The sequence below is a fragment of the Oncorhynchus mykiss genome, chromosome 15, assembly GCF_013265735.2.
Source record: "Oncorhynchus mykiss isolate Arlee chromosome 15, USDA_OmykA_1.1, whole genome shotgun sequence".
NCBI lineage: Eukaryota > Metazoa > Chordata > Actinopteri > Salmoniformes > Salmonidae > Oncorhynchus > Oncorhynchus mykiss.
Window position 1 is genome coordinate 16,089,355 of NC_048579.1, and position 24,978 is coordinate 16,114,332.

At 46.8% G+C, this 24,978-nt stretch overlaps 1 protein-coding gene across 2 annotated transcripts; it reads left to right on the forward strand.

Moving 5' to 3' along the window:
• Positions 1 to 1,141: 1,141 nt before the first annotated feature.
• LOC110489697 (E3 ubiquitin-protein ligase RNF31) lies at positions 1,142 to 24,860 on the forward strand. Of its 2 annotated transcripts, none has more exons than XM_021562465.2 (24): positions 1,142 to 1,758; positions 5,689 to 5,896; positions 6,017 to 6,163; positions 6,434 to 6,589; positions 6,700 to 6,768; positions 6,873 to 7,017; positions 7,167 to 7,304; positions 7,403 to 7,556; positions 7,659 to 7,804; positions 8,027 to 8,205; positions 8,335 to 8,580; positions 8,669 to 9,016; positions 9,199 to 9,384; positions 9,500 to 9,706; positions 9,857 to 10,030; positions 13,775 to 13,873; positions 13,967 to 14,056; positions 20,885 to 20,999; positions 21,218 to 21,330; positions 21,628 to 21,741; positions 21,978 to 22,026; positions 23,719 to 23,815; positions 24,026 to 24,191; positions 24,327 to 24,860. In XM_021562465.2, the coding sequence occupies exons 2-24, from the start codon at positions 5,696 to 5,698 to the stop codon at positions 24,372 to 24,374; spliced, it is 3,387 nt and encodes a 1,128-aa protein (XP_021418140.1). In that variant the 5' UTR covers positions 1,142 to 1,758; positions 5,689 to 5,695; the 3' UTR covers positions 24,375 to 24,860. The 2 variants fall into 2 exon arrangements, with proteins under 2 accessions (XP_021418140.1, XP_021418142.1); XM_021562467.2 differs by lacking the exon at positions 1,142 to 1,758 and adding an exon at positions 5,405 to 5,436.
• The last annotated feature ends 118 nt before the right edge of the window (positions 24,861 to 24,978 follow it).

A 24,978-nucleotide genomic window follows, 5' to 3' on the forward strand; every position in this document is an offset into this window, starting at 1 on the left:
CTTGAGTTTTGCTTTTTGTGTCAGTCTTTATTAATTTGATGTTTCTAAAGTATCACATATCCTCAACCTTTTAGAGTCCTCTCAGAGAACTTCTGTATGTTACGGTGGGTAATTCCTTTAACAACCCACATGTTTGTCCTGATCCGAAGGTGTGATTAGTCTGATAAATGGCTATCAGGTTCCAGATCCGAGGCCAATCTAAGTGATGTGTGATGGAGGTCTGTTGTGCTTGAGTGTGAATGGTATAAGGGGCATCACATCTTCAGTGCCACTAATGGCACTTTCTGGCAATAGCAAGTCACCAGTAGCATCAATACATGATTAATACTCTAGATGCTAACTAGAGTGCAAAGTCATGGGCAATGAACTGCCTGGATTCTGCAATTGACCTGCATTGGCATTCGTATAAATCTCAATCTGTCACCAGTGCCCTGTGGATGCTCTTCAGACCCTAATATGTTAGTACAGGCCTGGGTTAGATATCAGTGAATGTAGTCAAATTGAGAATCATATCCCCTCTCACATACAGGCCCTCACCTGAAGAAAAGGTTGTAGAGTCCTTTTGATACTGACCACTACCCTATGGTTGATATTATCATTGTCATTGCAATAACTTCAATGACACTATGGGTTCTTCTTGCCATGTCATGATGAGAAGGCACTACATTTACTCAAATAGCAGTTGCTTCCTTTGGTGGTAGAACAAAGATATTATAATCTTTGGACATTGTAAATTGGGCATATAGACCAGGGTTGGTTGATAAGATGAATTAGGTGAGTTACAACTGGGGTTGGAGTGAAAACCTACAGGAGGGTAGATCTCCAGGAACAGGGTTGGAGAGCCCTGATATAGACCGTGCTTGACTTGGACTGAAATTGGTTCCAGTACTCATTTTGGGTGTCGGTAGTGTTTACATTTAGGCGCAGTAGCTCCACAATACTTTTGAACTAATATTCTATAAGAGGAACAGGAGCTCAAGCAGTAGAGCAATATGTGGTGCCAATACTCAACACTCAAGCACTGCATATATGTTAATAAATAAAAAGCTTACACACAGAAGAGTTGAACTGGTCTTTAAGATCATTATTGAAAGCAGTCCAACCATGAAAAGTAATGTTTCTAAGAAATGTTTTTTGTTGTTGAAATTATTTAACCTTTATTTAACTAGGCAAGTCAGTTTACAACAAATTATTATTTACAATGACGGCCCACACCGGCCAAACCTGGATGACGCTGGGCCAATTGTGTGCGGCCCTATGGAACTCCCAATCACTGCCGGTTGTGATACAGCCTGGAGAGCAAAACACTACGTTTGTGTTCAGTTCCAAGAAGAATACTTGAACGGCAGTTTGTGGACTTCAGTTGTAAATTTGACTGTCGTAAAGAAAATGAAGTGTCCAAAACATGATTGATTGAGTGATTGATTTATAACAATGTAATAACAATGTTGTGAACTCAAGTCAGTGTATTACAGTAACTGATCTTATATATATGACCACTAGAGGGTAGTGTACCTCGAGGTTTAACCTACATACTACCCCCAAAGATTTTGTCTCCTTCAGTGCCGCCCCTCTCGATAACTTCCGCGTCAACTACATTTCTACTTTACTGTTGTTTTGACTTTATGCTTTTGAAGAAATGGTTCAGAAGACCGACGTGACTCTGGAAATGTAGCTACATTTTGCCTTGATATTTAAGTCTATTGGATTCATAAGGACTTGGATCATAAAATACATCTGGAAACCTTGAAGATTAAAGTAAGCACTGATCTGGCTGTCATTATACACTTTCGATTTCAATTTGCTAGCCAGTCATTTAGTAATAAATTAGCTGACGCATGGTCAGATTAACACTTGCCGGCCAACTACATTTTCCACTTCAATTTCAGTACATGTACTAACTGTAAAGTTTACAGCTATCTAGTGTCACTGTGTCATTTTGAGATAACAATAGCTAACTTCAATATACTTAAATCTTCACAGTAGAAAGAGTAACGTTAGCTACATAGACAGTACACTCAACTAGCAAGCTAGCTACATTGAAGACAGTACTAGGTCTACCTACAGTGCATTCGGAAAGTATTCAGACCCTTTGACTTTTTCCACATTTTGTTACACTACAGCCTAAAATGGATTAAATTGTTTTCCCCCTCATCAATCTACACACAATACCCCATAATGACAAAGCAACAAAAAAATATCGACATTTTTGCAAATGTAAAAAAAAAAAAAAAACTCGTAAACAAATCAAATCCAAATGTATTTGTCACATGCGCCAAATACTTACCGGGCACCGGTTAGTCGATCTTATGGCTTGGGGGTAGAAGCTGTTTAGAAGCCTCTTGGATCTAGACTTGGAACTTCGGTACTGCTTGCCGTGCGGTAGCAGAGAGAACAGTCTATGACTATGGTGGCTGGAGTCTTTGACGATTTTTATGGTCTTCCTCTGACACTGCCTGGTATAGAGGTCCTGGATGGCAGGAAGCTTGGTGACACCGCCTGGTATAGAGGTCCTGGATGGCAGGAAGCTTGGCATACGCACTACTCTCTGTAGTGCCTTGCGCTCAGAGGCCGAGCAGTTGCCATACCAGGCAGTGATGCAACACGTCAGGATGCTCTTGATGGTGCAGCTGTAGAACCTTTTGAGGATCTGAGGACCCATGCCAAACATTTTCTGTCTCCTGAGGTGGAATAGGTTTTGTAGTGCCCGCTTCACGGACCATTTTCGTTTGTTGGTGATGTGGACGCCAAGGAACTTGAAACTCTCAACCTGCTCCACTTCAGCCCCGTCGATGAGAATGTGGGTGTGCTCGGTCCTCCTTTTCCTGTAGTCCACAATCATCTCCTTTATCTTGATCATGTTGAGGGAGAAGTTGTTGTTCTTGCACCACACGGTCAGGTCTCTGACCTCCTCCCTATAGGCTGTCTCATCGTTGTCGGTGATCAGGCAGGTGATCACTGTTGTGTCATCTGCAAACTTAATGATGGTGTTGGAGTCGTGCCTGGCCCTGCAGTCATGAGTGAACAGGGGGTACAGGAGGGGACTGAGCATGCACCCCTGAGGAGCCCCCGTGTTGAGGATCAGCGTGGCGGATGTGTTGTTACCTACCCTTACCACCTGGGTGCGGTCCGTCAGGAAGTCCAGGATCTAGTTGGATAGGGAGGTGTTTAGTCCCAGGGCCCTTAGCTTAGTGATGAGCTTTGAGGGCTCTATGGTGTTGAACGCTGAGCTGTAGTCAATGAATAGCATTCTCACATAGGTGTTCCTTTTGTACAGGTGTGAAAGGGCAGTGTGGAGTGCAATAGCGATTGCATCATCTGTGGATCTGTTGGGGCGGTATGTGAATTGGAGAGGTTTAGGGTTTCTGGGATAATGGTGTTGATGTGAGCCATGACTTTCAAAGTACTTCACGGCTACAGACGTTAGTGCTACGGGTCAGCAGTCATTTAGGCAGGTTACCTTAGTGTTCTTGGGCACAGGGACTATGGTGGTCTGCTTGAAACATGTTGGTATTACAGAATCAGACAGGGAGAGGTTGAAAATGTCAGTGAAGACACTTGCCAATTGGTCAGAGCATGCTCGGAGTACACAAATCAAATCAAATGTATTTATATAGCCCTTCGTACATCAGCTGATATCACAAAGTGCTGTACAGAAACCCAGCCTAAAACCCCAAACAGCAAGCAATGCAGGTGTAGAAGCACGGTGGCTAGGAAAAACTCCCTAGAAAGGCCAAAACCTAGGAAGAAACCTAGAGAGGAACCAGGCTATGTGGGGTGGCCAGTCCTCTTCTGGCTGTGCCGGGTGGAGTTTATAACAGAACATGGCCAAGAAGTTCAAATGTTCAAAATGACCAGCATGGTCAAATAATAATAAGGCAGAACAGTTGAAACTGGAGCAGCAGCACGGTCAGGTGGACTGGAGACATCAAGGAGTCATGTCAGGTAGTCCTGGGGCATGGTCCTAGGGCTCAGGTCCTCAGAGAGAGAGAAAGAAAGAGAGAAGGAGAGAATTAGAGAACGCACACTTAGATTCACACAGGACACCGAATAGGACAGGAGAAGTACTCCAGATATAACAAACTGACCCTAGCCCCCCGACACATAAACTACTGCAGCATAAATACTGGAGGCTGAGACAGGAGGGGTCAGGAGACACAGTACACGTCCTGGTAATTCGTCTGGCCCTAAGGTCTTGTGAATGTTGACCTGTTTAAAGGGCTTACTCACATCGGCTGCGGAGATTTATATAAGTATTCAGAACCTTTACTCAGTACTTTGTTGAAGCACCTTTGGCAGCGATTACAGCCTTGAGTCTTCTTGGGTATGACGCTACATGCTTGGCACACCTGTATTTGGGGACTTTCATCCTCTCAAGCTCTGTCAGGTTGTATGGGGAGTCGTTGCACAGCTATTTTCAGGTCTCTCCGGGGAGATGTTAGATAAGGTTCACTCAAGGACATTCAGAGACTTGTCCCGAAGCCACTCCTGCGTGGTCTTGGCCTTGTGCTTAGTGTTGTTGTCCTGTTGGAAGGTGAACCTATTCCCCAGTCTGAGGTCCTGAGCGCTCTGGAGCAGGTTTTCATCAAGGACCTCTCTGTACTTTGCTCGGTTCATCTTTCCCTTGATCCTGACTAGTCTCCCAGTCCCTGCCGCTGAAAAACATCCCCACAGCATGATGCTGCCACCACCATGCTTCACCGTAGGGATGGTGCCAGGTTTCCTCCAGACGTGACCCTTGGCATTCAGGCCTAAGAGTTCAACCTTGGTTTCATCAGACCAGAGAATCTTGTTTCTCATGGTCTGAGAATCTTTGGGTGCCTTTTGGCAAACTCCAAGCGGGCTGTCATGTGCCTTTTACTGAGGAGTGGCTTCCGTCTGGCCACTCTACCATAAAGGCCTGATTGGTGGAGTGCTGCAGAGATGGTTGTCCTTCTGGAAGGTTCTCCCAGCTCCACAGAGGAACTCTGTAGAGCTCTGTCAGAGTGACCATCAGGTTATTGGTCACTTCCCTGACCAAGGCCCTTCTCCCCCGATTGCTCAGTTGGCTGGGCGGCCAGCTCTAGAAAGAGTCTTGGTGGTTCCAAGCTTTTTCCATTTAAGAACGATGGAGGCCACTTTGTTCTTGGAGATCTTCAATGCTGCAGAATTTTTTTGTTACCCTTCCCCAGATCTGTGCCTCAACACTATCCTGTCTCGGAGCTCTACGGACAATTCCTTCAACCTCATGGCTTGGTTTTTGCTCTGACTGCGCTGTCAACTGTGGAACTTTATATAGACAGGTGTGTGCTTTTTTTCAAATCATGTCCAATCGATTGAATCACAGGTGGACTCCAATCGTGTTGTGGAAACATCTCAAGGATGATCAATGGAAACAGGATGCACCTGAGCTCAATTTCGAGTCTCATAACGAGTCTGAATACTTATGTAAATAAGGTATTTATGTTTTTGATTTTTATAAATTTGCAAACATTTAGAAAAACCTGTTTTTGCTTTGCCATTATGGGGTATTGTCTGTAGATTGATGAGGAACATTTATTATTTAATCCATTTTAGAATAAGGCTGTAATGTAACAAAATGTAGAAAAAGTCAAGGGGTCTGAATACTTTCCGAATGTACTGTATATCAGCCAACAATCCCAGCCCAGAGTTTACCATACTGTCCTTATTTATCTCTCTCTCCCCCAGAGTCTGAATGATGAGTACCCAGTCTGTCCCATTTGAGGAGGTGCGGAGGAGAGCTGAGTCCCTCCTATCCTCCTCAGGCTCTGCACAGGTGGTAAAGGATGATGTCCAGGTCATGGCTAACATCCCCCTGTCCCTGTCTGACAAGTTTCACCACATCACAGCGCAGACCATGGTGACAGAGAACATCACAGGGCACAGAAGGCAAGAGGTGAGGCATGTTTTGACATTCAACTGTATTCCTTGTTTCACATTATGTGCCTCCTTACCGTCTTCACATAGCGATGCTCTCTTTCTCCCTGTCTGCCCTCCTGCTCCCCTCCCTCCACAGGTCCTAGATTCTTTGGGTCGGCTGTTTAAAGCCTTGAGTATCCTGGAGAAGTATGGCTGTAACCTGACCAGCCCCAGCAGGCCCAGGTACTGGCGGAGCGTCAAACACAACAACCCAGTTTTCAGGACCACCGTGGACGAAATCAAGGTGAAGAGACAGACAGGCCTCTCTAAACCCTGTCAGGAGCCCTATTCTTACAGTATAATGATTGACTTCCTTATGCGTAGTACAGATTACAGAGTCTGAAGGTCATCTCATCCATTGATTTCACTATGAATTGTCAGATGGTTGAAAAAGGGAGTGGATCAATAAGAGATGTTTAGAGTGCCTTAGTAGGTCATAGACCCACTGATATTAAAAGCATTTGAGTTGACTTTTTCACTCATTTGAGTCAATGGGCTGCTTTCTTTTCTACAGGGTGGCAAGTCAGTCCTATTTCTTTACGGTTACACCAATCAGCAGCCAGATGGGCTCAGCTTCCCTGATGATGTCACACATCCAGACGTTGAGAAGGTTGCTGCGGTGACCATCGAGGTCATGATCCTGCGCATGGAAATGGACATGCTCATCAAGGTGTGAAATCTATTTTTACATTTGTGTCATTCTCAATTTGAATATGACCACAAAGACATGTTTCCATGTTTGCTCTGTTATGAGGTAATGTGTTGTTTTTTGCCTGTCAGGGTACACATGCTCACCCAGAAATGTACAGCAATATCCTCCCAACCCCTAATCTACAGAAGATAACCCAGGTCTGTGTAACATACAGTTAGTTGGTGGTTCGTCTGTTTCTACCTCTACCTCTTTCTGGTTTTAGTGTTGTTATGCTGACTAATGGCTATTTGACTCTCCTCAGGATGAACCAGAGATGATGTCTGATGTGGTGGTCATTCCACTAGGAGAGGAGCACGGGGACAGGGGGAAAGACCTTCAGCCGCTATCTCCTCCACCCAAACATGCTACCAGTCCTGGACTAAGACATGTCCCCACCACTCCTACTGGTGAGACAAGCAGCCATTCCCTGTACCAGTCTACCTGTCACCTTGCTTTCTGCCCGCCAGCATTTATGTCATCTGGCCAATGTGTTGTACTGTCAGCGGATGACAAACCCATTATTTCTTCTTTCTTTCGCTCTCTCTTTCTCTCAAAGATGGGATGTGTGATTTGTGCGGTGCCACTCCCTCTCTCCTCTGCCCGGCCTGTGGGTCTCTTCCTTTCTGTCAGTCATGTGACCTCCTCTACCACCACCACCCGTCCAGAGCCAATCACAGGAGAGATAGAATACAGGGTAAGATATGGGTCATAGCTTAGATTTCTTTGAATATTCCATCCTATCAATATGTAAAGTAACACTGATCATCTTTTTAAACCCCCCCACCCCTGTAGAGACCTGTATCCTCTGTGGTGTGTCCCAAGTCTCTGCCCATTGCTCCACCTGTTCTCAGAGGCTGTGTCTGGAGTGTGACAGACTGTACCATTCTCACCCTGACCGCGGGGGTCACAACAGGACAGTGGTTGCCAAACCAAAAAGAGCTTTAAGGTTAGAAATTAGGAAGGCTTAATATTTTACACCACGCTCGTGCACATACTCACTCACACCAAATCACTTCTTCCTCTCACTCGCATTTCTTCTCTTTTTCAGCCACTCTTTTTCCTTGTGGGAGTGTGCTCAGTGCACTACAGTCAACGAGGTGAAGGCCGTGCTGTGTGTGACCTGTGAACGACCCCGACTTGCCCTCGCTTCCCTTATAGTTCAGGAGGACCCGGGGCAACCGCCATCCAGCGCAGGTCACATTCCATATACACGGGTCAACTGATGAATAGTTTTCATGTGACGTTCATTAAAACAACATGTCAGTCACCTATCCTATCCTGTTTGAGGTGTTCACGTCATCTGTGCCTCCATAGCATTGATAATACATCAGTAATGTAATTATACAGACATAGCTAGAAACTGAGCTAGATCAATACCAGGTTCTGTTTATCTAGTCTATCTGACCTCTCTCGTAGAGTGGCAGTGTAAGAGCTGTACTGTCGTGAACCAGGGCAGCAGTATACTGTGTGAGGTGTGTGAGCGCCCCCGTCTGGCCACCCGTCCCTCTATCACGCCAGTACTCCCCAGTACTCCAGTACTCCCCAGTACTCCAGTACTCTCCATGCAAGGACCCACGTCAGATAACGAAACAGAGGTTTGACCCCCCAGTGGTTTAAATACTCTCTACAATTGGAATGCTCTGTGAGACATAATCATTCCAGCGTATCTTTTCTGTTTTAATCTTTCACTCCCCCCCTCCCATGCTGTCTCTCTCGCTCTTTAGTGGATGTGTCAGTTCTGCACCTATGTGAACTCTCAGCCTGTAGTGGTTTGTGAGATGTGCAACTTGCCGTGTAAAGATCCTGCAGGCACCAGCCTCAAGTCCCTCCCCCTGCAGTCTCCAATCAAAGACTTAGCCTCACCTTCTACGCCCCAACTCCATCCCCAGATCCCTCCCAGGGTGAACATCGACATCAAGAGACAGAACCTGATGAGGGATGAAGGGCTGAAACTTGTCCATCAAATACGAGTAGGTGGAGTACAAATGGACACTGTGAATTAAAACCAGATTAACTGCTACTATATTTTCTAACTTTTAACCTAATGTTCTTCCTCAGGAGGGAGAGAAAAATGGAGTGGGCCCAGAGGAGGTCTACGCAGCCCTTTGCGTTTCCGGAGGCAGCAACGTCAACCCCTGCGATTGGCTAAAATCAGAGCTGCCCCACCTACTGGATGAGATCTGTGCCATGGCGGCTTCGGCTGCTTTGCAGAACTACAAAGCAGGGGTTTCTGGGCCGCAGGATAACACAGAGCGGGATGGAGGTTCGACAGAGCAGCAGAGTCCCAGTGTGCTGCTGGGTGAGGGGGTGCGGCTGTCCAGGGTTGAGGCCAAGCAGGCATGGCTGGCAGCAGGAGGCGACACTGAGAGAGCAGTCCGTCAGCTGCTCAGAGACAGACAGGTCAAGGTGAGAACCAGACATGTCACCTGACCCAAATGGTCACTCTAGACAGATATGACTAAATACTTTTGATATCAACTCAAGTAACCAAGATCTTAGAGTTGACTGAGTTTGTCTGTTTAAGCCTATATGCAAAGTACATCCACTGCAGTATCCAGTCCAACTGCGTCTGTCTCTGGTATGTGTAGATGCGCGAGCTGCGTTCTCTGGGTTTCCGGGAGGCGTCCCAGTGTGAGGAGGCTCTGCGTCTGAGTGGAGGAGAGGTGCAGGGGGCTCTGTCCGTGCTGCAGCGGCCCCTCCTGGAGCCCTTCCACCAGCGCATCTGGAGCGACCAGCCAGTGGCCCCTATCGATGCAAAGAGCCCCGACAAACAGGTGTGTGTGTACACGAGAGCCAGCAGAACTCAATGAACTACATTTTTCGAGACCACACACACAAAACAAATAACCTGATTGTTAATCACCATGATCCTACATTGTGTTACCTAAGCGGATGTGCAGGCGCCTGCTGGCGTTGTACGAGCTGCCCAGCTGGGGGCGCTGTGAGCTGGCCCTGTCTCTACTCCAGGAGCCTGATGCCCAGTACTCCCTGGAGGACGTCATCCAGGCCGTCAAGGAGTCCCAGGACAGGGAGTTCCTCCGCCGCCTCCTCAACAAGGAGTGCCCCTGCTGCCTCAGCATCTTCCCACACAGCAAGGTGGGCTGCTAGGGCTCTGTCTTTGCCTTGGGGTGGATGATGAGCTTTTATTACCTCCTCCATGTATCTGTATTGCCTTGTCAGTCAATAGTCCTATGGACTTTAAATTGTTCCTTTTTATCCTGTATGAATTGTCTGTACCTCTCACAGATGCAGTCCCTGACCTCGTGTCAGTGCTCGGTGTGCCACGAGTGTTTCACTCAGCACTTCACCATCGCTGTAAGAGACAAACACATCAGAGACATGGTGTGTCCCGTGTGCGCAGGACCAGACATCAACGACCCCGAGCACCTGGACAGCTACTTCTCCACCCTGGACATCCAGGTACATACTATAGAAAGATTTAGAGATACAAGGGAGGAAGGTTATTTTCTACATTTAGCAGACACTCTTATTACAGTAGTGCATTCATCTTAAGATAGCTAGGTGGGACAACCACATCACAGGCATAGTAGGTACATTTTCCCTCAATAAAGTAGCTATCGGCAAAGTCCGTGCTAGTAGGGGGGAAAGTTAAGTGTGAGTGCTAGTTGTTTTGTTTTTTTGTTGGGGGAGAGTGGTGCAGTGGGATTATTTAAGATACTCTTTAAGAGGTAGGGGTTTCAGATGTTTTATGAAGATGGGCAGGGATTTATGAAACCGGTTCTACCATTGGGGTGCCAGGAGAGAGAAGAGCTTGGACTGGGCTGAGCAGAGTACTCGGGTTGGGGTGTAGGGTTTGAACAGAGCCTGAAGGTAGGAAGGTGCTGTTCCATAGGTAAGCACCATGGTATTGTAGTGGACTCGAGCTTTGACTGGAAGCCAGTGGCGTGTGCGGAGGAGCGGGGTGACATGGGAAAATTTGGGAAGGTTGAACACAAAGCGGGCTGCATCGTTCTGGAGAAATTGCAGGGGCCTGATGGCACCAACGGGGAACCCAGCCACCGAGTTGCAGTAGTCCAGACGAGAGATGACAAGTGCCTGGATTAGGACCTGCATCGCTTCCTGTGTGAGGTAGGGTTGTACTCTACAGTTGTTGTAGAGCGTGAATCTGTAGGAGCGAGTCACAGCGTTGATGTTTGCAGAGAACAACAGGGTGTTGTCCAGGGTCAAGCCAAGGTTTTTTGCACTCCGGAAGGGGGACACTGTGGAGTTGTCAACCGTGATGGAGAGGCCTTGGAGCGGGCAGGCCTTCCCCGGGAGGAAGAGCAGCTCCATTTTGTTGAGGTTGAGCTTGAGGTAGCGGGCCGACATCCAAGCTGAGATATTTGCTAGGCATGCAGAGAGGAAGACTGCCGTGAGATTAGTCGGCAAACAGCCTCTAGTATAGATGACAATACAGTAGATGACAATAATCTTAAACTTGAGTGGACAAGTGACAGTGACAGCATATAATTCAAATAAGGAGATGGACAGGTGAGAGAGGGAGAAAAGAGAAAATCTCTATTTAGGATGAATGAGTAGCCTTGTGCCACCACCACAACGACCAGATTCTGTCAGGCTATGAGAGAAAACATAGTCAGATGAAGAGAGAGCAGCTGGAGTAGCAGTGTTCACTGTGGTGATGTTTCCATCAGGGCCAAAAAGTCTAGGGACTGAATAAAGGGCAGCATAGGCTGAGATTAACCGCAGATCAGCAGTTCCAAACGCTGCCAGAAACCAGGAATTCCACATGGGTTGTGCACGCAGGGTACACTAAATTAGAATGGTTGCAGCCAAGGGATGGGGAGAGTCTGTAAAGCCTACAGGGAGAGGAGCAAACTGGGATAGCAAACACATAGTTGCCAAAACTACTAAATTGTTTTGCTGACGACACCGCCGCTGACTGATGACCAGAACAACAGTCACAAATTGCCCTGCCCCTTCATCCTGGTTGATGTGTCAACAATCATCTGCTAGTTATGAGCAGTGAGCAGTTCACACACCAAGTAGGCTACTGGGGAGAGGCAGCACCCAAAGTAGATGGCCCTAGCTGGCAAAAAAACTGTACTAGACAGCAACATATTAAAGGGATACTTGATGCCCTTTATCTACTTCCACATAGTCAGATGAATTTGTGGATACTGTGTCCAGTATGAACGAAGTTGGAGGTAGTTTCTCTAGACAATGCACTGTGACTGGAAGTCTATGGGAATCTGCAAGCATGCTAGTACAGTTGAAGTCTGAAGTTTACATACACCTTAGCCAAATACATTTAAACTCAGTTTTTCACAATTCCTGACATTTAATCCTAGTAAAGAACCATGTTTTAGGTGAGTTAGGATCACCACTTTATTTTAAAAATGTGAAATGTCAGAATAATAGTAGCGAGAATTATTTATTTCAGCTTTTATTTCTTTCATCACATTCCCAGTGGGTCAGAAGTTTACATACACTCAATTAGTATTTGGTAGCATTGACTTTAAATTGTTTAATTTGGGTCAAACTTTTCAGGTAGCCTTCCACAAGCCTCCCACAATAAGTTGGGTGAATTTTGGCCCATTCCTCCTGACAGAGCTGGTGTAACTGAGCCAGGTTTGTTGGCCTCCTTGCTCACACATGCTTTTTCAGTTCTGCCTACAAATGTTCTATGGAATTGAGGACAGGGCTTTGGGATGGCCACTCCAATACCTTGACTTTGTTGTCCTTAAGCCATTTTGCCACAACTTCGGAAGTATGCTTGGGGCCATTGTCCATTTGGAAGACCCATTTGCGACCAAGCTTTAACTGATGTCTTGAGATGTTGCTTCAATATATCCACATCATTTTCCTACCTCATGATGCCATCTATTTTGTGAAGTGCACCAGTCCCTCCTGCAGCAAAGCACCCCCACAACACGATGCTGCCACTCCCGTGCTTCAAGGTTGGGATGGTGTTCTTTGGCTTGCAAGCCTCCCCCTTTTTCCTTCAAACATAATGGTTATTATGGCCAAACAGTTCTATTTTTGTTTCATCAGACCAGAGGACATTTTTCCAAAAAGTACGATCTTTGTCCCAATGTGCAGTTGCAAACCGTAGTCTGGCTTTTTTATGGTGGTTTTGGAGCAGTGGCTTCTTCCGTGCTGAGCAGCCTTTCAGGTTATGTCGATATAGGACTCGTTTTACTGTGGATATAGATACTTTTGTACCTGTTTCCTCCAGCATCTTCACAAGGACCTTTGCTGTTGTTCTGGGATGGATTTGCACATTTCGCACCAAAGTACGTTTATCTCTAGGAGACAGAACACATCTCCTTCCTGAGCGGTATGATGGCTGTGTGGTCCCATGGTGTTTATACTTGCGTACTATTGTTTGTACAGATGAACGTGGTACCTTCAGGCGTTTGGAAATTGCTCCCAAGGATGAACCAGACTTGTGGGGGTCTACAATGTTTTTTTGTGAGGTCTTGGCTGATTTCTTTTGATTTTCCATTAATGTCAAGCAAAGAGGCACTGAGTTTGAAGGTAGGCCTTGAAATAAATCCACAGGTACACCTCCAATTGGCTCAAATGTTGTCAATTAGCCTATCAGCAGCTAGCCATGGCATAATTTTCTGGAATTTTCCAATCTGTTTAAAGGCACAGTCAACTTAGTGTATGTAAACTTGTGACCCACTGGAATTGTGATACAGTGAATTGTGAAATTATCTGTCTGTAAACAATTGTTGGAAAAATGACTTGAGTCATGCACAAAGTAGATGTCCTAACTGACTTGCCAAAACTATAGTTTGTTAACAGGAAATGTGTGGAGTGGTTGAAAAACAAGTTTTAATGACTCCAACCTAAGTGTATGTAAACTTCCGACTTCAACTGTATATATCCATAGACTTCCAGCCATTGTGCTAATGCTAGTTGACATTGGCTCTTGAAACGACTTCTTCTTCCTTTATACTGGACACAGAGACATACAAGTGGTATCCACAAGTTCATCTGACTCTGGGGAAGTAGGTACATGGCCTCATTGTCAAAATCCCAAAGTATCAATTTAAGACATAAAAATTCCCTGTTTGACATTTCTGGAATTTTGCAACCCTATTAGGGATATAGGGAGATGGAAATGGGGAGATCATGTGTTGCTGAAGCTTGTGCTATTATATGGTTATTACATAGTTATTGATGTTGTGTGTTTAGCTGCGAGACTGTCTGGATCGTGAGGTGTACGAGCTCTTCCACAAGAAGCTGATGGAACATGCTCTGATGAAGGACCCCATGTTCCTGTGGTGTTGTCACGTGAGTGGGTTTCTAACCATCTCCATCACATATAAAGTTACTTCTCTACTGAACTTTTCACCCACCCACCCCTCTCTTCTCCTCCCTCCTCAGTGCACCTTTGGGTTTATCTATGATGGAAACCAGTTCAAAGTCACCTGTCCCACGTGTATGAAGAGCTTTTGCAACCAATGCAAAAAGCCTGTAAGTACAAAAGATGCATGTTGCTGCCTTGCCTGCCATCTATTGTGTCATTTCATAGCTACAGTGCCTTGCGAAAGTATTCGGCCCCCTTGAACTTTGCGACCTTTTGCCACATTTCAGGCTTCAAACATAAAGATATAAAACTGTATTTTTTTGTGAAGAATCAACAACAAGTGGGACACAATCATGAAGTGGAACGACATTTATTGGATATTTCAAACTTTTTTAACAAATCAAAAACTGAAAAATTGGGCGTGCAAAATTATTCAGCCCCTTTACTTTCAGTGCAGCAAACTCTCTCCAGAAGTTCAGTGAGGATCTCTGAATGATCCAATGTTGACCTAAATGACTAATGATGATAAATACAATCCACCTGTGTGTAATCAAGTCTCCGTATAAATGCACCAGCACTGTGATAGTCTCAGAGGTTCGTTAAAAGCGCAGAGAGCATCATGAAGAACAAGGAACACACCAGGCAGGTCCGAGATACTGTTGTGAAGAAGTTTAAAGCCGGATTTGGATACAAAAAGATTTCCCAAGCTTTAAACATCCCAAGGAGCACTGTGCAAGCGATAATATTGAAATGGAAGGAGTATCAGACCACTGCAAATCTACCAAGACCTGGCCGTCCCTCTAAACTTTCAGCTCATACAAGGAGAAGACTGATCAGAGATGCAGCCAAGAGGCCCATGATCACTCTGGATGAACTGCAGAGATCTACAGCTGAGGTGGGAGACTCTGTCCATAGGACAACAATCAGTCGTATATTACACAAATCTGGCCTTTATGGAAGAGTGGCAAGAAGAAAGCCATTTCTTAAAGATATCCATAAAAAGTGTCGGTTAAAGTTTGCCACAAGCCACCTGGGAGACACACCAAACATGTGGAAGAAGGTGCTCTGGTCAGATGAAACCAAAATTGAACTTTTTGGCAACAATGCAAAACGTTATGTTTGGCGTAAAAGCAACACAGCTGAACACACCATCCCCACTGTCAAACATGGTGGTGGCAGCATCATGGTTTGGGCCTGCTTTTCTTCAGCAGGGACAGGGAAGATGGTTAAAATTGATGGGAAGATGGATGAAGCCAAATACAGGACCATTCTGGAAGAAAACCTGATGGAGTCTGCAAAAGACCTGAGACTGGGACGGAGATTTGTCTTCCAACAAGACAATGATCCAAAACATAAAGCAAAATCTACAATGGAATGGTTCAAAAATAAACATATCCAGGTGTTAGAATGGCCAAGTCAAAGTCCAGACCTGAATCCAATCGAGAATCTGTGGAAAGAACTGAAAACTGCTGTTCACAAATGCTCTCCATCCAACCTCACTGAGCTCGAGCTGTTTTGCAAGGAGGAATGGGAAAAAATGTCAGTCTCTCGATGTGCAAAACTGATAGAGACATACCCCAAGCGACTTACAGCTGTAATCACAGCAAAAGGTGGCGCTACACGGGGCTGAATAATTTTGCACGCCCAATTTTTCAGTTTTTGATTTGTTAAAAAAGTTTGAAATATCCAATAAATGTGTCATGTACTGTCATGTTGTCTTGTCTCTGTCCTTTCCCTTCACCCTGTCTCCCTCTGCTGGTCGTGTTAGGTTACCTTTTCTCCCCCGCTTTCCCCCAGCTGTCCCTTGTCTCCTCTAACTACCCATTCACCCCGTTCCCCACCTGTTCCCTTTTTTCCCTCTGATTAGGTCCCTATATCTCTCTCTGTTTCTGCTCCTGTCCTTGTCGGATTCTTGTTTGTTTGTGTCATTCATGCCTGAACCAGACTGTCGTCATGTTTGCTGTAACCTTGTCCTGTCCTGTCGGAATCTGCCGGTCCATCTGAGCCTACCTATGTTTGGTAATTAAAGAAGCTCTGTTTAAGTTGATTCGCTTTTGGGTCCTCATTCACGCACCGTAACAGAAGAATCCGACCAAGAATGGACCCAGCGACTTCGGATCCTCTCCACTCAGCCGTCGAGATCCAGGGAGCGATGCTAGGCAGACACAAGCAGGAATTGTCTGCTGCTCGACATGCCGTTGAGACCCTGGCCACCCAAGTCTCCAACCTCACAGAACAGGTTCACCATCTCCGCCTCGATCCACCGGCCACTTCCAGGGCTTTCGAATCTCCGGAGCCCAGAATCAATAACCCGCCGTGTTACTCTGGGGAGCCCACTGAATGCCGCTCGTTCCTCACCCAGTGTGATATTGTGTTTTCTCTCCAGCCCAACACTTACTCCAGGAGCACTGCTCGTGTCGCCTACGTCATATCTCTCCTTATTGGACGGGCTCGTGAGTGGGGCACGGCAATCTGGGAGGCAAGGGCTGAGTGTACTAACCAGTATCAAGACTTTAAGGAGGAGATGATACGGGTTTTTGATCGATCTGTTTTTGGGGAGGAGGCTTCCAGGGCCCTGTCTTCCCTATGTCAAGGCAATCGATCCATAACAGACTACTCTATTGAGTTTCGCACTCTTGCTGTCTCCAGTGGCTGGAACGAGCCGGCCTTGCTCGCTCGTCTTCTGGAGGGTTTCCGCGCAGAGGTAAAGGATGAGATTCTCTCCCGGGAGGTTCCTTCCAGCGTGGATTCCTTGATTGAACTCGCTATTCGCATTGAGAGACGGGTTGATCTTCGTCACCGAGCTCGTGGAAAGGAGCTCGCGCTCTCCGTCGCCTCCCTCTCCGCATCACTACCATCTTCCTCTGCCGGCTCGGGTGCTGAGCCCATGCAGCTGGGAGGTATCCGCATCTCGACTGAGGAGAGGGAACGGAGAATCACCAACCGCCTCTGTCTCTATTGCGGTTCCGCTGGTCATTTTGTCACTTCATGTCCAGTAAAAGGCCAGAGCTCGTCAGTAAGCGGAGGGCTACTGGTGAGCGCTACTACTCCTGTCTCTCCTTCAAGATCCTGCACTACCTTGTCGGTCCATCTACGCTGGACCGGTTCGTCAGCTTCCTGCAGTGCCTTAATAGACTCTGGGGCGGAGGGCTGTTTTATGGACGAGACCTGGGCTCGGGAACATGACATTCCTCTCAGACAGTTAAAGGAGCCCACGGCCTTGTTCGCCCTGGATGGTAGTCCTCTCCCCAGGATTCAGCGTGAGACGCTACCTTTAACCCTCACTGTTTCTGGTAATCATAGTGAAACCATTTCTTTTTTAATTTTTCGTTCACCTTTTACACCTGTTGTTTTGGGCCATCCCTGGCTAGTTTGTCATAATCCTTCCATTAATTGGTCTAGTAATTCTATCCTCTCCTGGAACGTCTCTTGTCATGTGAAATGTTTAATGTCTGCTATCCCTCCTGTTTCCTCTGTCTCTTCTTCACAGGAGGAGCCTGGTGATTTGACAGGGGTGCCGGAGGAATATCACGATCTGCGCACGGTGTTCAGTCGGTCCAGGGCCACCTCTCTTCCTCCACACCGGTCGTATGATTGTAGTATTGATCTCCTTCCGGGAACCACCCCCCCCCGGGGTAGACTATACTCTCTGTCGGCTCCCGAACGTAAGGCTCTCGAAGATTATTTGTCTGTAGCTCTTGACGCCGGTACCATAGTCCCCTCCTCCTCTCCCGCCGGAGCGGGGTTTTTTTTTGTCAAGAAGAAGGACGGGTCTCTGCGCCCCTGCATAGATTATCGAGGGCTGAATGACATAACAGTGAAGAATCGTTATCCGCTTCCTCTTATGTCTTCAGCCTTCGAGATCCTGCAGGGAGCCAGGTTTTTCACTAAGTTGGACCTTCGTAACGCTTACCATCTCGAGCGCATCAGGGAGGGGGACGAGTGGAAGACGGCGTTTAACACTCCGTTAGGGCACTTTGAATACCGGGTTCTTCCTTTCGGCCTCGCTAACGCTCCAGCTGTCTTTCAGGCATTAGTCAATGATGTCCTGAGAGACATGCTGAACATCTTTGTTTTCGTTTACCTTGACGATATCCTGATTTTTTCACCGTCACTCCAGATTCATGTTCAGCACGTTCGACGTGTCCTCCAGCGCCTTTTAGAGAATTGTCTTTTTGTGAAGGCTGAGAAGTGCACTTTTCATGCCTCCTCCGTCACATTTCTCGGTTCTGTTATTTCCGCTGAAGGCATTAAGATGGATCCCGCTAAGGTCCAAGCTGTCATTGATTGGCCCGTCCCTAAGTCACGCGTCGAGCTGCAGCGCTTTCTCGGCTTCGCGAACTTCTATCGTCGTTTCATCCGTAATTTCGGTCAGGTGGCAGCTCCTCTCACAGCCCTTACTTCTGTCAAGACGTGCTTTAAGTGGTCCGTTTCCGCCCAGGGAGCTTTTGATCTCCTCAAGAATCGTTTTACATCCGCTCCTATCCTTGTTACACCTGACGTCTCTAGACAGTTCGTTGTCGAGGTTGACGCGTCAGAGGTGGGAGTGGGAGCCATCCTTTCTCAGCGCTCCCTCTCTGACGACAAGGTCCACCCATGCGCGTATTTTTCTCATCGCCTGTCGCCGTCGGAACGTAACTATGATGTGGGTAACCGCGAACTGCTCGCCATCCGGTTAGCCCTAGGCGAATGGCGACAGTGGTTGGAGGGGGCGACCGTTCCTTTTGTCGTTTGGACTGACCATAGGAACCTTGAGTACATCCGTTCTGCCAAACGACTTAATGCGCGTCAGGCGCGTTGGGCGCTGTTTTTCGCTCGTTTCGAGTTCGTGATTTCTTATCGTCCGGGCTCTAAGAACACCAAGCCTGATGCTTTGTCTCGTCTCTTCAGTTCTTCAGTAGCCTCCACTGACCCCGAGGGGATTCTCCCTGAGGGGCGTGTTGTCGGGTTGACTGTCTGGGGAATTGAGAGGCAGGTAAAGCAAGCACTCACTCAAACTCCGTCGCCGCGCGCTTGTCCTAGGAACCTTCTTTTCGTTCCCGTTCCTACTCGTCTGGCCGTTCTTCAGTGGGCTCACTCTGCCAAGTTAGCCGGCCACCCTGGTGTTCGGGGTACGCTTGCTTCCATTCGCCAGCGTTTCTGGTGGCCCACCCGGGAGCATGACACGCGTCGTTTCGTGGCTGCTTGTTCGGTCTGCGCGCAGACTAAGTCCGGTAACTCTCCTCCTGCCGGCCGTCTCAGGCCGCTTCCTATTCCCTCTCGACCGTGGTCTCACATCGCCTTAGATTTTGTCACCGGACTGCCTTCGTCAGCGGGGAAGACTGTTATTCTTACGGTTGTCGATAGGTTCTCTAAGGCGGCTCATTTCATTCCCCTTGCTAAGCTTCCTTCTGCTAAAGAGACGGCACAAATCATCATCGAGAATGTTTTCAGAATTCATGGCCTTCCGTCAGACGTCGTTTCGGACAGAGGTCCGCAATTCACGTCTCAATTTTGGAGGGAGTTTTGCCGTTTGATTGGGGCTTCCGTCAGTCTCTCTTCCGGCTTTCACCCCCAGTCTAACGGTCAAGCAGAACGGGCCAATCAGACTATTGGTCGCATCTTACGCAGTCTTTCTTTTCGCAACCCTGCGTCTTGGTCAGAACAGCTCCCCTGGGCAGAATACGCCCACAACTCGCTTCCTTCGTCTGCGACCGGGCTATCTCCTTTTCAGAGTAGCCTCGGGTACCAGCCTCCGTTGTTCTCATCTCAGTTCGCCGAGTCCAGCGTCCCCTCCGCTCAGGCTTTTGTCCAACGTTGCGAGCGCACCTGGAAGAGGGTCAGGTCTGCACTTTGCCGTTATAGGGCGCAGACTGTGAGAGCTGCTAATAAGCGTAGAACTAAGAGCCCTAGGTATTGTCGCGGTCAGAGAGTTTGGCTCTCCACTCAGAACCTTCCCCTTAAGACGGCTTCTCGCAAGTTGACCCCGCGGTTCATTGGTCCATTCCGTATCTCTCAGGTCATTAATCCTGTCGCAGTGCGACTTCTTCTTCCGCGATATCTTCGTCGCGTCCACCCGGTCTTCCATGTCTCCTGTGTTAAGCCCGTTCTTCGCGCCCCCGCTCGTCTTCCCCCCCCCCCCCCCCCATCCTTGTCGAGGGCGCACCTATCTACAGGGTCCGTAAGATCTTGGACATGCGTCCTCGGGGCCGTGGTCATCAGTACCTAGTTGACTGGGAGGGGTACGGTCCTGAGGAGAGGAGTTGGGTTCCCTCTCGGGACGTGCTGGACCGTGCGCTGATTGATGATTTCCTCCGTTGCCGCCAGGTTTCCTCCTCGAGTGCGCCAGGAGGCGCTCGGTGAGTGGGGGGGTACTGTCATGTACTGTCATGTTGTCTTGTCTCTGTCCTTTCCCTTCACCCTGTCTCCCTCTGCTGGTCGTGTTAGGTTACCTTTTCTCCCCCGCTTTCCCCCAGCTGTCCCTTGTCTCCTCTAACTACCCATTCACCCCGTTCCCCACCTGTTCCCTTTTTTCCCTCTGATTAGGTCCCTATATCTCTCTCTGTTTCTGCTCCTGTCCTTGTCGGATTCTTGTTTGTTTGTGTCATTCATGCCTGAACCAGACTGTCGTCATGTTTGCTGTAACCTTGTCCTGTCCTGTCGGAATCTGCCGGTCCATCTGAGCCTACCTATGTTTGGTAATTAAAGAAGCTCTGTTTAAGTTGATTCGCTTTTGGGTCCTCATTCACGCACCGTAACAAAATGTCGTTCCACTTCATGATTGTGTCCAACTTGTTGTTGATTCTTCACAAAAAAATAGTTTTATATCTTTATGTTTGAAGCCTGAAATGTGGCAAAAGGTCGCAAAGTTCAAGGGGGCCGAGTACAGTGCCTTGCGAAAGTATATGTATGTGGAACCTAAATAATGAAGCCTGTCTCTCTCTCCATCTTTCTTTCTCCTTCTCCCTATCTCTCTCACGCTCTCTCGCCCCCCTCCCCCTCTCTCTCTGTGTCAGTGGGAAGCTCAGCACCAGGATGTATCCTGTGAGCAGTTCCAGTTGTGGAAGAGAGAGAATGACCCTGACTACCAGAGACAGGGGCTGGCCGGGTTCCTGCGGGACAACGGCATCAGTGAGTCAGTCAGCCTAAACAGCCTACAGTTATTGGTCCATATTCACAAAGAGTTTTAGAGTAGGTGCTGATCTAGGATTAGATTTCCCTTTTAGATCACAATAAATAAGATTATATGGACAGACAGGACCTGATCCTAGATCACACAATGCCATCTCACCACCATCATCATTATTATAACACCATGATGTGGCCCTTCTTCTCATCTCTCTCCATAGCCTGTCCTCACTGCAGGTTCCAGTATGCCTTGACCAAAGGGGGCTGCATGCACTTCAGCTGCTCTCAATGCAGATACCAGTTCTGCAGCGGCTGCAACAATCCCTTCCACACTGTAAGTCACGCACAGGGATATTATCTAGGTTACTGTACCACCAACTGAATTGTGCTCTGCCTGGAGTACCCTTCAAGTACCCCTGTGCATTTTACCAGTAGGCCTATGGTCTCATGAATCTTCTCAAGTACCCCCTGGTTAGGAACCACTGATCTAGAACAGAATGTCTTACTAAATGGATTCAGTAAGAGGGAAGGATCTCTTTCTGCCAGGGCTTTCTCATCATCCATCCTCATGTCTGTTTCCTTTCTCTCTCTATTTTTCACCCCTTTCCCTCCCTCCACTTCTCTCTGTCAGACGGCGTGTAAGACAATCCAGTGTAAAATCACAGGTCTCCATGCTCATCACCCACGAGACTGCCTCTTCTACCTCAGGGACTGGGAGCCTGTCAGACTACAGGCCCTGCTGCAGGTACAGAGACAAATGTTCTGGGAACGTTACAGGGGAAATGTTCGGGTAACGTAACAGACTGAATGTTCTGTGAACGTTACATGGGAAATGTTCTGGGAACGTTACAGGGGAAATGTTGGGGAACTTTACAGACTGGATGTTCTGGGAACGTTACATGGGAAATGTTCTGGGAACGTTACAGGGCTGTCATTTCAATGTTATGTTTCTGAGGTGAGGTGTTTGTATTTTGTCCACAGAGGAATGCTGTTGTGTTCAACACAGACCCCCCTAATGGGACACAGACTGGTGAGAGTGACCTCCTGTTTATCCTCACTTACAGTGCATTCAGAAAGTATTCAGACCCCTTTTCCACATTTTGTTACATTACAGCCTTATTCTAAAATATTTTTTTCCCCCCTCATCAATCTACACACAATGCCCCATAATGAAAAATCATATTTTTTTTGCAAATTCATTAAAAATTAAAATATCACATTTACATAAGCATTCAGAACCTTTACTCAGTACTTTGTTGAAGCACCCTTGGCAATGATTACAGCCTCAAGTATGATGCTACAAGCTTGGCACACTTGTATTTGGGGAGTTTCTCACATTCTTCTCTGCAGATCCTTTCAAGCTCTGTCAGGTTGGATGGGGAGCGTCGCTGCACAGCTATTTTCAGGTCTCTCCAGAGATGTTAGATCGGGTTCAAGTCCGGCCTCTATCTGGGCCACTCAAGGACATTCAGAGACTTGTCCCGAAGCCACTCCTGCGTTGTCTTGGCTGTGTGCTTATGGTTGTTGTCCTGTTGGAAGGTAAACCTTTGCCCCATTCTAAGGACCTGAGCACTCTGGAGCAGGTTTTTTATCAAGGAAACCTCTGTACTCCGTACATCTTTCCCTTGATCCTGACTAGTCTCCAAGTCCCTGCCACTGAAAAACATCCCCACAGCATGATGCTGCCACCACCATGCTTCACCGTAGGGATGGTGCCAGGTTTCTTCCAGATGTGACGCTTGGCATTCAGGCCAAACAGTTCAATCTTAGTTTCATCCGACCAGAGAATCTTATTTCTCATGGTCTGAGAGTCCTTTTGGCAAACTCCAACCAGGCTGTCATGTGCCTTTTACTGAGGAGTGGCTTCCATCTGGCCCTCTACCATAAAGGCCTGATTGGTGGAGTGCTGCAGAGATGGTTGTCCTTCTGGATGGTTCTCCCATCTCCACAGAGGAACTCTGGAGCTCTGCCAGAGTGACCATCGGGTTCTGGATCACCTCCCTGACCAAGGCCCTTCTCCCCCGATTGCTCAGTTTGGCAGGGCAGCCAGCTCTAGGAAGAGTCTTGGTGGTTCCAAGCTTCCTCCATTTAAGAATGATGGAGGCCATTGTATTCTTAGGAACCTTCAATGCTGCAGAAATGTTTTGGTACCCTTACCCAGATCTGTGACTTGACACTATCCTGTTCTCTGAGCTTTACGGACAATTCCTTCAACCTCATGGCTTGGTTTTTGCTCTGACATGCACTGTCAACTGTGGGACCGTATATAGACAGATGTGTGCTTTTCTAAGTCATGTCCAATCAATTGAATTTACCACAGGTGTGTCCAATTAAGTTGTAGAAACACTTCAAGGATGATCGATGGAAACAGGATTCACCTGAGCTCAATTGAGTCTCATAGCAAAGGGTCTGAATACTTATGTAAATAAGGTTTGTTTTTTATTTTTTATAAAATTGCTAAAATCCTGTTTTTGCTCTGTCATTATGGGGTATTGTGTAGATTGATGCGGAAAATGTTTTATTTAATCCATTTTAGAATAAGGCTGTAACGTAACAAAATGTGGATAAAGTCAAGGGGTCTGAATACTTTCTGAATGCACTGTATGTGAGAACTTTAGTCTTTTTTTTCTCTTTCTGCCCATACTTTCAATTTATCTTTCTGCCCATACTTTCAATTTCTCTTTCTGTCCATACTTTCAATTTCTCTTTCTGTGTGACTCAGACGCATGTGGTGTGATGGAGCAGAAGGATGAGGGAGGTCAGCAGATTGACTCACCCTGTGGAGTCCAAACTCAGCCAGGAGAAGCTGGACTCTGCGAGTGAGTCACACACACACACAATACCTAATTGTTGGTTATTTGTGCACTACCACACACACATCCTGTAGGTTTAATTGTATTGAAGACATGCCATGAGAAGTTCATGATATTCACTTTTAAACAACCTTTGTTGGCTGTTAGGCTGTTCTTGCTTTGTCTCCGTTTGTGGCCATTGTTCTCACTATGTCTGTCTCTGTGTGGCCATTGCAGTAAACACTACAGAGAGTACCTGGTTAGTCTCATTAACGGACACACCCTGGATCCCGCTCTTGTCTATGACCAACAAGAGGTGACAGTTGCCTGCAGGAGGTACCAGGTGGAGGAGCAACAAGGGGAGGGGGAGGACGACCGGGTGTACCAGGATCGACTGCTGAAGGTCAGTCATCCATCACTCAGTTAGGCTTGTGGCCTCGCTGGAAGTTTGCACTAAATAGTTTCAATGTTCATTTTGATGTCGTGTTTTTGTTGTGGTTCAGATTGTGTGAAAGTGTATACAACTCTTTCTTTACAGAAACTGATGGAAGTTCCACTTGGAGAAAGGGTTCCTCGGATGAGATGAAGACTGGTTAATAAAATATTTTAAATCATTCTAAGGAAAGTACAGGTATCCTATTTGCAAACAGCATGAAGTGAAGGAGTCAGGTTTCAAACCTCCCACCACATAGCATTACCAACCAACCAACTAACCAACCTGCTATATTACATCTCATTGAAGTTTAACATGTTTTGTTCTTCACATGCTTCATTAGATTTATGACATCTACAGTTACTAGTATCAAAATTCCTCTCTGTAAGGATACAGTTGCAAAGACAGACTGACAAGACAGGCTAAAATCAACTGTTTTTCTTGTTTCTTTTTTATTAAAGATATAAAATATATTTTCAATATGTCACTAAACAACTTAAGAAATAATCAGAAGATGTTTGTCAACTTAAACATGACAGTCTATATTGTGAGATATTTTCAAAGTGTAATAAATGCATGTTATACCATGTAATAAATAGGCTACTCATGCAATAAAGTATTTTATTGATTTGAAAATGACTTTCATGACAGATCTCATTTTTCTATTCTCAATTGCTGTCTCTGGGGGTGCGTTCCAAACACGTAAAGTCCACTTACCCTCACCTATTGCCCTTGGGGGAATCCCCGCAGCCATGTT

What these genes read in the sequence shown, in the direction of transcription:
- LOC110489697 (XM_021562465.2), top strand. Translation starts at nt 5,696, where the DNA reads ATGATGAGTACCCAGTCTGTCCCATTTGAGGAGGTGCGGAGGAGAGCT. An exon ending in CAGGGCACAGAAGGCAAGAG is followed by an intron (nt 5,897 to 6,016) that starts GTGAGGCATGTT and finishes CTCCCTCCACAG; the next exon opens with GTCCTAGATTCTTTGGGTCG. An exon ending in CCACCGTGGACGAAATCAAG is followed by an intron (nt 6,164 to 6,433) that starts GTGAAGAGACAG and finishes TCTTTTCTACAG; the next exon opens with GGTGGCAAGTCAGTCCTATT.